The following is an 11,639-nucleotide window of genomic DNA, read 5'->3' as shown; positions in this document are numbered from 1 at the left end:
TATATGCATTCCAGAGGATGAAAGTTACATATGCATTCAAAACTTTCATTTACTTGTTTGCCTAATACCCCTAACAAAACTGTGGCAGTAACAGTCATGGTATCAGATGGCAATTTCAATATACACAGCAGGCTATAGTATACTGAAATTCTTCTTCTATATTCAGAAAGAAAAGAAAAAACATGTTTGTAACATGGTAGTTTTTGTCACTTTGGCTTGTCAGTCTTGTTTTGTGATCTTGCTGTTTTGAACCCACGTCTATTTAGCAGGTTATCCAAAGCACCCCGCAGACTGACAGACTGACAACAGGCGAGTTATAGTAACACGAACTTCTAAAAAATGGACGTCACTCCATCGTTTTTATTTATATCAATGGTCAACACCTTAAGTTTTACGTTCCATAACGCGGAACATACGTGTGCGCCGGGTGACATAGGCAGCGCCTCATACGCGTGGCGCAGTGAGCGCACAGAATAGGTCCTTTGAGTTTGTCAAAGCCACGCGCCCGGCGCGCGAAGCCCGAGCAGGGGATTCATGCAGGGGCGGGTCTTCCTTTGGGAGCGTGCGGCCCAAAAGGGGGTGGAGGTGTGGCGCACGTGTAGAAAAGGGAGAGCAAGTTGCTTTACCCTCAAATCATTCGCTGAACAGGTGAATCGCTTCTTGCGAGCCACGCGAAAGGCACGAGAGCGGCGCATTACTCGCAAACTCCCCATCTATTTATCTATTTATTTCCCGCGACATGGAGGCAGCTGTCATCGCTACGACGCAAATGACTCAACATGTGTTTTCCCAGCCTTTTTCGGAGACCCTCGTACCTCAAGCGAAGCAGGACAGGGAGTGTAAAGTGCTGAAGAGACAGCGCTCGAGCAGCCCAGAGCTGCTCAGGTGCAAGAGGAGACTGACCTTCAACGGACTCGGCTATACCATCCCTCAGCAGCAGCCCATGGCGGTGGCCAGACGCAACGAGCGCGAAAGAAACCGCGTCAAGCAGGTGAACATGGGCTTCCAGACGCTGCGCCAGCATGTGCCCAACGGAGCGGCGAACAAGAAGATGAGCAAAGTGGAGACGCTGCGCTCGGCGGTGGAGTACATCCGAGCGCTTCAGCAGCTGCTGGACGAGCACGACGCCGTGTCTGCCGTGTTGCAGTGCGGCGTCCCGTCTCCGTCGGTCTCCAACGCGTACTCGGCGGGATCGGAGTCTCCTCATTCAGCTTATTCCTCTGATGAGGGCAGCTACGAGCATCTCAGCTCTGAGGAGCAAGAGCTGCTGGACTTCACCGCATGGTTCGACAGATATGAATCAGGTAGGGGCAGTTTTTAAGCGTTCTCCACGTTTACAGACCCAGGGGCCCTTAACTAAGTGGCCCCCAGTTAAAAAAAGCTATTTTTACTCTCTAACACTTTATTATAACAACATAACATTATCCTCAGAGGGTTCAGAATCCTCTTTTTCCCGAATGGACTGAATTGCAGTAATTTTTGTATATGCCTGTGGCTCATAGCTGTTTTATTCTATTACAGGTGCTTCACTCTCTACTAAAGATTGGTGCTGAAGGGACGGCGCAGGACCGGTCCAGGTCGGTGATACGCTGCCTGCTGGTGCTTATAAAGGACTTGAGTTCATTGATTGAGCACTGGACACACAGACGGCATTTTCCAGCAATGCACACAGATGCAACACTCTCAAGTTTCCAAATGTTAGAAATGCACGGGACTTGAGGCGTATGAGGAAGTCTGTTCTGCTGACTTGTGTCTTGTCACCCCACATTCAACATTTGCCCTGTTGATGCAATAATGTGTAAATGCAACTGAATGAGCCAGTTCGTCCCTTCCATGTTGTACAAATAACGAGGTGACCAGTTGTAGTTAAACGAATGAGGAAAAATAGTATCAGGTCCCATATACGGCGTCTGTTAGGGGATACACTAACGTTACACTAGGAAGCCCTCAGGCAACCTGTATATTTTGTGCTAGATATGTGACAACATTTTTGTACTGGATGAATAACTTTTGTATCAAAGTGTGCACTTGTGTGTTTTTATACAAACTTGTGTATATGCAATTTTTTATGAAGAGAAACCCTATTTTATGTAAAATAAAGACTTTATTTATTAATTAAATTGTCTTGTGTGTTTAAAATCAACTAACTAATAACAGATATGCTTTTATAAAGCCTGTAAGTTTGACAATTGAGATTCAGAATTGCACTTTACACAAATGTAGATACTTATAAATAATGTGTAAAATACATAACACTGATTTACTTTGAAATAACTACAAACACACTGAAACAATTGTACAAACCATTTTTACCTAGAAATTGCTAGTAAATTTCACAGTCGATTACAAAAAACACATTGAACAAAATGTGAAATTTCAAAGCAGAAATCTGAAATAGTATTTTCTTGTAAAACATATTCCAATAGTCTTTCTTTTATTTACAACTGCTTTATCTTTCATAAAAGAAGTGGCTTTGAGAAGTGTCAACATGGTTTAATTAATGGAGTAATTTACTGTATAACCACAAAGGAAGGTGGCAGGCAGCTGTAGATGGGACACAACCTTGGGATACAGTATATGTGAACAGTTAATTTTTAAGCAACAACAAAAAGTTCAAGAGTAAAGCAATTTATAACCCCTGAATACCTTTGTGGTGTAACCAATGTGTCCGTCCCAACCTATGGAGGCTGTGAATAGACGTCAGCAGAAGACTAATGGTGATGAACTAACTGTCCTGGAGGGCATCCAAAATTTCCTACCAATGTCAGTTTTCCTGTTCACTTTTTTTCTTTTGGTTTTAGCATATATACAGGGGTCTTATCAGCAAAGATAAGGAGATCGGTTTAAGTTTGTGCAATTCTAACTTTTCCCATTTAAACCAGGCAAAAAGCTGCCCCATTCTTGCTTCAAATGACATCCTTCAAAGTGCCCCAAATGTGAGTCAACGAAGCACTAAGGTTCTGAGTGCATGAAAATTAGCATTTTCTATTGTGCGTGTGAAGTTTGGATGTGCTGTAAGGCCTTTCGCCATCGTCCAATCAGACAGACCCGTGCTGATTTTGAATGGCCTCTGATTTAAGTGACACAAAAGCACTTTTGTGTGAGGGCTACACCATATTCATCACATAATGCCTTCAACATAAATCTGATTGGATGTCTTGGGCACTTTGATGTCGCTCCAGTGTACGAGTGGCATTGTGATGTCTAACTTCAGTCTGTATTGCCTTTTTTTCAGCACTTAGAGCAGGAGGTTCTTTTAATTCGTGAAGAGTAAATTCATAAAAAATTCTCCTCTCTAATAAAACACCAGCAGAATGATTGACACTACTTTACAGAGTCCCACACAAAAGCCTGATTTGGGTCCAGTGACAAATGAAAGGGGCCGGGTGCGGGCCTCATTCAGACTAATTTTAATTTTTCAGTCACTCTTGTTTTTTTTTCCATCTAGACTCTATCTCTTTTTTTTAAGTTCTCATTTTGGAGATCATACACTCTTAAACACAAAGGGGGGTTTCACAGTGATACCACAGAAGAACCATTTTGGGTTCCCCAATAAACCAATAAATCAGTAAACAGTTCTTGTGTTTTTTAGTATGAAAAACATTTTTAATAATCTAAACAACAATAGTTTTTCACTATAAAGAACATTCTGAGCAATGAAAATGTTCCATGGATGTTAAAGGGTCTTCATGAAACTATAGATGCCAAGAAATAACCTTTATTTTTAAGAGTATAGAAAAGTTCTCAAAGAAGGAACCTGTCAATCCCAGTGTTATTTGCGCATTTTAGATGGAAAACAACAACCTATTATCTAAGTATAAATAATGCAACAATATTCTGACATACAATTCTTTTAGTCTTGGATTTCACGCCTTACATTGACAAGATTCCCTTGATTCTTTACAAAAATGTCTTTTCTCCTCCTTTTTCTCTCTCTTTTTGGTTGTTTATCTCTCTGTCTCTCGGCTCATGATTGTGTGCAGTCAGGTTGATTTACCCTGTCTGGCTCTGCATGCTAAACGCTGTCTTAAATTGCCCAGCACCCTCCGCACACACTTCTTACACACACAATAGTCATCCGTCTCAGCCGAGGGCCAACCCCCCCCTTAAACTTCATCACACAAACCCAAAACAAACCCAGCTCTGAGCACTGTACTCCTCAGTCCTGCAGCCTAAGCATCTAAGAGAGAGAGTTTTATTCCACATTCACGCTCTGACTCCCTTTTTGAAAAAATTCATTAGTGATGTCTAAAAATAGGAGATAAGACAAAGATTCGTCCTGTAACGTACGACGATTAAACAAACAGTGATTTGGTGAACCTGTGTGTGGTCAGTGAGTATTTTCTGTGCGCTGGTGCTGGCCAGGGGCCTTGTAAGCAAATACGCTCCTGAAGTTCCTATATCTCTCAGCCACACTTCCATTGTTGTGAGGCGTCTCATATCTCCATGGCTTCTGCTTGTTTGAGGAGTTGGTCTGATAGAGGCCCTCTTTGTGGGTGGCTTTCTGAATTTATTCAGGCCTCCCAACATAATCTAAATAATCAAGTCGCTTTCTCAACTGGGATGGAGGCTGGTGGCTGATTAGATGTTTGTGTTTCCATGTTTATTTCCTGCTGATCAGCTGTGTTGTCTCATTATCTTATGAGGTTTGTTATCAGAATGGGCAGTTATGACCTCACTATTTGGCTTCATTTCAGATTGTCCACTGCCCACCCCACCTTCTAGTTAGGGTGTCATTTTCATTAAAAACTTTCCAAAATGGCAGTAAAGACCATTAGTGTTTATCCTGTTCACAAGTGCTATTAACCATGGCTTTCATTAAATAAAACGTATTTATATTACAGTTATATATTGTACATAATTAATGAAGTGCCACTTTGATATTCATTCAGTTTGCTTTTTTATTTATATAATGTATTTTGTTGTAAATTATTGATGAGAACCATTCTGTGAATCATTTGACAGTGTTTCAACATATTTATTTATTTTGTACGTTTTTATTTACACTACCATTTAAATGTTTGGGGTTTGTAAGATTTTTTAATGTTTTCTTATGCTCACCAAGGCTGCATTCATTTGATGAAAAATACATGAAAAACAGAAATGTAATTGATTCCTGTGATGCGAAGCTGAATTTTCAGCATCATTACTTGAGTCTTCAGTGTCACATGATCCTTCAGAAATCATTCTAATATGCTTATTTGGAGCTTTATTATCGATGCTGAATACATCTGTGCTGCTTAATATTTTTTATGGAAACTGAAACTTTTTTTTCCTTATTTCAGGATTCTTCGATGAACAGAAAGCTTAAAAGGGCCCCTAGTGAAAAATAAATATACTAAAATGTATTTGAAATACATTTATTTCATGCTAAGTATAACACTACAAATACATTTACATATTTATGTACTTAATTAAATTACAAGATCATACAGTCCTTATCAATAGTGACAACACATTTTAGGCTTAATATTAAGAAATGTGCATTGTGCACAAATAGTACTCCAAATAATTATATGTTTAATTATAATTTTTATATCAGTAAGCCTTGAGCGATATGTCTGTAAATAATGTTAATAGATTTGAACTATACTTTGTATGAAATAAATCCAGAAGAACTGTGGCAATGTCTCCAAGATGCTTTAAGAAATATATTACTTTTTATTTTTACTCGGGGCTGCATTTATCTAAAATGAAAAATCTCTTGTAACAATGTAAATGTGTCTTTAATGTCAATTTTGTTCAATTTAATGTGTCCCTGCTGAATAAAATAATCAAATTCTTTAAAAATAAATCTGGTAATGTACATATTATTTTTATTTTGTGATCTTCACAAAATTATTGCTGGAGTCATTCTGCGATTTTGTAAATGCACCTTAAATCCAATCCAGTTTTCCCCAATGCTCAAAACCACAGGTACAGTTAGTTTGAGGGAAACACAGAGTGACAGCACACAGTGATGACCCTCTGAAAGAGGTCACACAAAAGCTAGGGTGTCACTCTGGATTCCATCCCTGCCATTTTAGGCCTGCCCGCTGTATGCCATTCTTCAGCTGTCCCCCTGGGCCACCATGCTTCACCAGACAAATAATGATAAGTCTCTCCTCCTGATAAGCTTCACATGCTTCAAAGAATGATGGCTGTGGTACCCTAAAATAAAGTTAAAGCATCTTTTGTTTTAACAATATTAGCCCACATCTGCATACACATCTTTGCTTGATAGCATGCAAGATTAAAATCTTGTGGCTTCAGTTGGGTCTCTAGCATTCAGTGCCTTTAATTTCCAAGTTTAATAATTTGCCTGGTGCTCTCGCCTCTCCTTATCACCATGTGATTAACAATCTGTATGCTTAGTGTGACACTATAGTTACAAAAAGGCATAGATGTGAGATTGTGAGCCCTAAGCTCATTTATCAAAGGCCTGATGATAAGGTACATGCTCCAAACACTATGTATGTCAATAACTAAGCAGGTGCTAAAAGCCAGTGAAAGGCTAGTGACTCCCAACCAGGGCTACAGGGTACTCGACAAGATTCATTTTGCTTTGTTTTTATAAAACTAAAGTTATAACTATATTTTATTTATACATTAAATAAAAACAAAATGTGCAAAGTACTGTCAATTTGTGTTTATGGCACTAGCAGAACATGTGCATTCCTACTGTTGTTGTCCCAACAAATCTCTCAGTCAATCAAACCAGTATTAAAGGGGTCATATGATGTTGCTAAAAAGAACATTATTTTGTGTATTTGGTGTAATGAAATGTGTTTATGCGGTTTAATTTTATAAAGAATATCTCTTTGGGTTTGAGACTTTAGTCTTTGCAACTTTACAGATCTTCTTTATGCACCAAGAGCTTGTAACACTCCAAAGAGAAAGGAAAAATTGAAATCGCATCATATGACCCCTTTAAACTAAAAATGCTTCAGTTGGAAGAAGCTTACTGAGTCTGTTTCACCCACAGAATATGAGCTTTTTAAATTTATTTATAATATGAGTTACAAGGAATATATTTCTTGTTTTGGCTCATTGAAGAGTATCTGAGTATTAGGACAAACACTGGGCTATCATGTCACTGCAACACATATTTGTGTTGCAGAAAATACAAGACTGCAATATTAAAGCAGCCATATTCATACACTACTATGATTTTACTGGGGTCAGTAGGTTTTTTTTTTGTTTTTTTTTTGTTGAGCACCAAATCATTATATTAGCATGATTTCTAAAGGATCATGTGACACTGAAGACTGGAGTAATGTCTGCTGAAAATGCAACTTTGCCATAACAGGAATAAATTACATTTTAAAATGTATTCAAATAGGAAACCGTTATTTTAAATTGTAAATATGTTTTACAGTATTACTGTTTTTAATGTATTTTTGATCAGATAGATGCAGCCTTGGTGAGTATAAGAGACTTATTTTTACGAAACCCAATCTTATAAACAGTAGTGTACAATTTTATTATGATTTTATTTATTTTTTTAAATCCATCATGCTACACTTAATTAAAGATCAATATAAATGTGATTCTTCATGCATAAAATGACCCCATTAAGATGTGCATTTTTTTTCCCTTTTTTTGAGCAAATTCACACAGATGCATTAAAGCAACTCAAATCAGAGCAGCAGCCCCTCAAAGACCAATTAAACAAAGCCCAAAAACTTGTGCGCCTGATTGTTGTTCTACATTCTGTATCTGAACCTCCAGATATACACCCAGATGACTTTCATGATAACTCTATGGTGCCTTTCTCAAGAAAGTGTTCATGCTTGATCAAACATTTGCTTAGCTGATTATCATTCAGCACTCATCAGTGCACTATAGCTGCTCCAAACAAATACAAAGACTGTTTACACTGGTCCAGTTATTTAGAAAGCAGCAGCACATCACGCCAGCTAGTGTAAATCCCAAAGAAAATTATTTACACAATCCCCATAATGAGAATACCATGGGATGGATTTGATGACAGCCCCCTAAACACACACACAAACTCATTGTCAAATCTCCTAATGCAGTTACATCGAATATGTACTGTGCACTTGTGAATGGCACACAACATACAAATCTGCCCTTCCAATAAACATGCAAGTACCTTTTCCTGTTGTTTTGCATTTCGTCTCATTCACTGAAGACAAAAAGAGCTCTCATGTACACCAAGAGCAATATTTACTTCTCGCCATAGATGCGTATTTGCATTGCAATGTCTGTGTGTAGACAGTTTAGTGTATTTTGAAATATTTAACCGTCCAGACCTATCCTCTTGTGAACATTCAACTGCATCTCTGCGAGGGGCTTTTGTGTTGCCAATGCCTCACCCCATGCTTTTCTCATTGGGCATATTTGTCCATCATTGCCGAAAGACATAATGGAATCCAGGCTCTAATCACATCTACGCTTTCCAAAGTGTTTTTGTACGCTTTCTCTCCCGCTCATTATATCAATACTCATCTTCTAGCCTTCCCGAGCCGCCCTCTGTGAGCGGAGGATTGGAACGGAGGGTGCGGGATGGGTGGAGAGGAGTCTGAATGGGTTTATGAGGGGGGTTGGGGTTTGTTGAAGGGGTCTGAGGACTAAAGGTTTTGGGTTGTTGCTGCCCCATCAAAAGAGCCAAACGTACCATTAAGTCTTTGTCGGAGAGCTCTTGTACTATGCAGATTTTCCCTAATTCTATTCACAGCTCTCTTCTCCCCTAGACATTGAATAGGACTAGTAGTTTTGGATGTTCTCTCGACCCACCAAAAATGTGCCTGTGTTTTGTGGTTACACAAATATGCTATTTCTCAACTTTGTATCATTAAGGAGTTATTCTCGGCAACTATTCATCAGCTAAGCTGTTTGATGGGATGCCTAAATGCATCACTGGTGACATCCATATATTTGTCTCCATCCTGTTTTCAAGGTCAGCTCCTCTATAGAGCACTGTTTCTAGGTTAGTTCTTCTTTTACTGCCCCATTCTCTTTCTTTCTGTTTTGATGCATATTCCTCTTGTTCAATTAGATTTCTTCGGTCTGGAGTGAAATTTGTGGAACTTAAGGCCCCACCCCTCTTGAATCCGAGAAATAAGTCTACTGTTATGCAAATAGTTGTATTTAAAACGATTAGTTTGTTTGTTGCTGACATCGAATGCCATTTTACATGCACTGAATGTGCATTTGGTTGAGGCTGTTTTGAAGGAATAGTTCTCACCCCCAGGCCATCTAGCATGTAGATGGGTTTGTTTTTTCATCAGAACAGATTTGGAGAAATTTAGCTTCACATCAATTGCTCACCAATGGATCCTCTGCAGTGAATGGGTGCTGTCAGAATCAGAGTCCAAACAGCTGATAAAAAATATCACAATTATTCACAAGTAATCCACACGACTCCGGTCCATCTATTGTCTTGTGGAGTGAATTTTGCATGTTTGTAATAAACAAAATCACCATTAAGATGTTTAATTTAACCATTGCTTCTCGCTAAATACAAGTCCTCTATCCATAATATTGCTTTCTAGTAGAAAAGTCATGGTGTCTGAATCAAGAGAGAAATATTCACAGGCCAAGCAAAGTGAAAACAGTTCTAAACAAATATGTTGGTGGATTTTAATGTGAAAGGACATCAGGGGATGGACATTCTCACTGGAGGATGTATTATTATGAATTATGGTATTTTGGCTGGTCCATAATCCAGAAGTGCTTAAAGTTAAAATGCTTTAATGATGGGTTTGTTTCTTTCAAACGTACAGCTTTTCGCTTCACAATAAGTGAATTGATGGACTGGAGTTGTATAGATTACTTGTGGATTACTGTGATGATTTTATCACCTGTTTGGACTCTCATTCTGACGGCACCCATTCACTGCAGAGAATTAGAGAGCAAGTGATGTAATGCTAAATTTCTCCAAATCTGTTCCACTGAAGAAACAAATGCATCTATATCCTGGATGGCCTTTACATTTTCAGGCAATTTTAATTTTTAGGTGAACTATTCTTTTAACAGAATATGTCAGTGCTCTAAACTAATAGAAATTCCCATGATATCATATTTGCACAATACATTATTTGTTTTTTCTTACATGGTCTATGAAGTTGAGTAGAGTTCAATAAGCAAACTGCTGTTAGCTGAAGAGTGACCAAGTGGAACCACACTGCAGGTCAGGACGGTAGCGCCCTGAGAAAGAGAAAACAGGTGACTGAGCTTCATGTCACTTGCCCATTCCATAGTCCATCCACTGTTCTCACAGGCTAAATTATCACTGCGTTTCTCTGAAGCTTCACTTTCTTATCACTAACTTTGCCTCTGTGCTACCTAATGCTTTTACTAATAAGGATGAATGATCTTGATGCTGATATCAGGACAGCTGTATCACTCAGATTTTTTCTATACATTTTGCTTTTAAAATAACAAATTTTAATTTAGAAATTAAAAACATGATCATAATAGAAGAAGTGTATTCAAATCATTGTATTTACACTGCTGTTCAAAGGTTTTGGATTTGTAAGTTTTTTTTTAATGTTTTTGAAAGAAATTTCTTATGCTCACCAAAGCTGCATTTATTTGATCAAAAATTCAGTAAAAACAGTAATATTGTAAAATATAATTACAAAAACTGTTTGAATATATTTTACTTTGTTATTTAGTCCTGTGCTGACAAAACTAAACTTGCAGTCATTACTCCAGTCTTCAGTCTCATGATGAAGTTGGTCAGACTGTTACTGTTGGCAGATCAATACAATGGTGATTACTCACAAGTTCAGTGGCTAAAAAAAATAATGGATAGTTCAGTGTTAGTCAGATACACATTCATTTATATTCATTTCAATGACTATGTATTATTTCATGTCAGCACACTGCAAAAGCTTTTACATGCAAACACCACAAATATGACAAGCAACGGTAATTCTATGGAATGCATGTTGAGACATTTGCCCCTGGCTCTGTTGATACTCGAGACAAAAAGTAAACCGTCGAGTAACTGCCCCTTAACATGTTGTCAGTCACATTCACATGAGGGTTGGTAATGGCGCAGACCCAACTGAGATGACTAACTATGCCGTGGGTGAAAAAATATACATTGTGATGGATCACTCACACTGGAAAATAAGGTCAAATTAAGGAGTTTTTCATATTAAACAAATCTGTTGATTATGCACAGTCATTCAAAGATTTGGGGTCTCTTATGCTCACCACTTACACAAGTTCTTGCTAAAAAAAAACATAAATAAAACCAAAAATAAAAAATGCATTACTATTACCTATTTAAAAGAAGTGTCTTCAATTCTAATGTTTTAAAATGTAATTTATTCCTGTGATGGCATGAATTTTTAGCATCCTTACTCCAGTCTTCAGTGTAACATGATCCTTCAGAAATCATTCTAATATGCTGATTTGGTGCTCAAGAAACATTTCTTATTATTATCAATGTTAAAAACAGCTGCGCTTTTCAACAGAAATCTTACTGACCCCAAACTTTTTAATGGTAATGCAAATGTGAATAGGTCAAGGGAAAAAGAGTTTTGGATTCTCTTTTCAAAACTCCCTCAGAATCAGGTTGAGTGTGAATTGTCAGAGAGTGTGTGTCGTTCAGCATACCATCATTCCTCTGTGAGAGTGAAATGTAGAGTGACAGATCCTGAGGCAGTCTTCTGTCTGTGTGT

General features: G+C 38.1%; 1 protein-coding gene across 1 annotated transcript; it reads left to right on the top strand.

Moving 5' to 3' along the window:
• The first annotated feature begins 526 nt into the window (after positions 1-526).
• On the top strand, positions 527-1,788 carry LOC107696610 (achaete-scute homolog 1b). The gene is made up of 2 exons (XM_016497050.1): positions 527-1,304; positions 1,522-1,788. Exons 1-2 carry the CDS (start codon positions 740-742, stop codon positions 1,551-1,553), a joined length of 597 nt encoding a protein of 198 aa, XP_016352536.1. The 5' UTR covers positions 527-739; the 3' UTR covers positions 1,554-1,788.
• Positions 1,789-11,639: the final 9,851 nt, after the last annotated feature.

Source organism: Sinocyclocheilus anshuiensis, unplaced genomic scaffold (assembly GCF_001515605.1).
Source record: "Sinocyclocheilus anshuiensis isolate Anshui unplaced genomic scaffold, SAMN03320099.WGS_v1.1 scaffold502, whole genome shotgun sequence".
Lineage (NCBI taxonomy): Eukaryota > Metazoa > Chordata > Actinopteri > Cypriniformes > Cyprinidae > Sinocyclocheilus > Sinocyclocheilus anshuiensis.
Note: the sequence above shows the minus strand (reverse complement) of the source record. Positions and strands in the feature narration are given on the sequence as shown.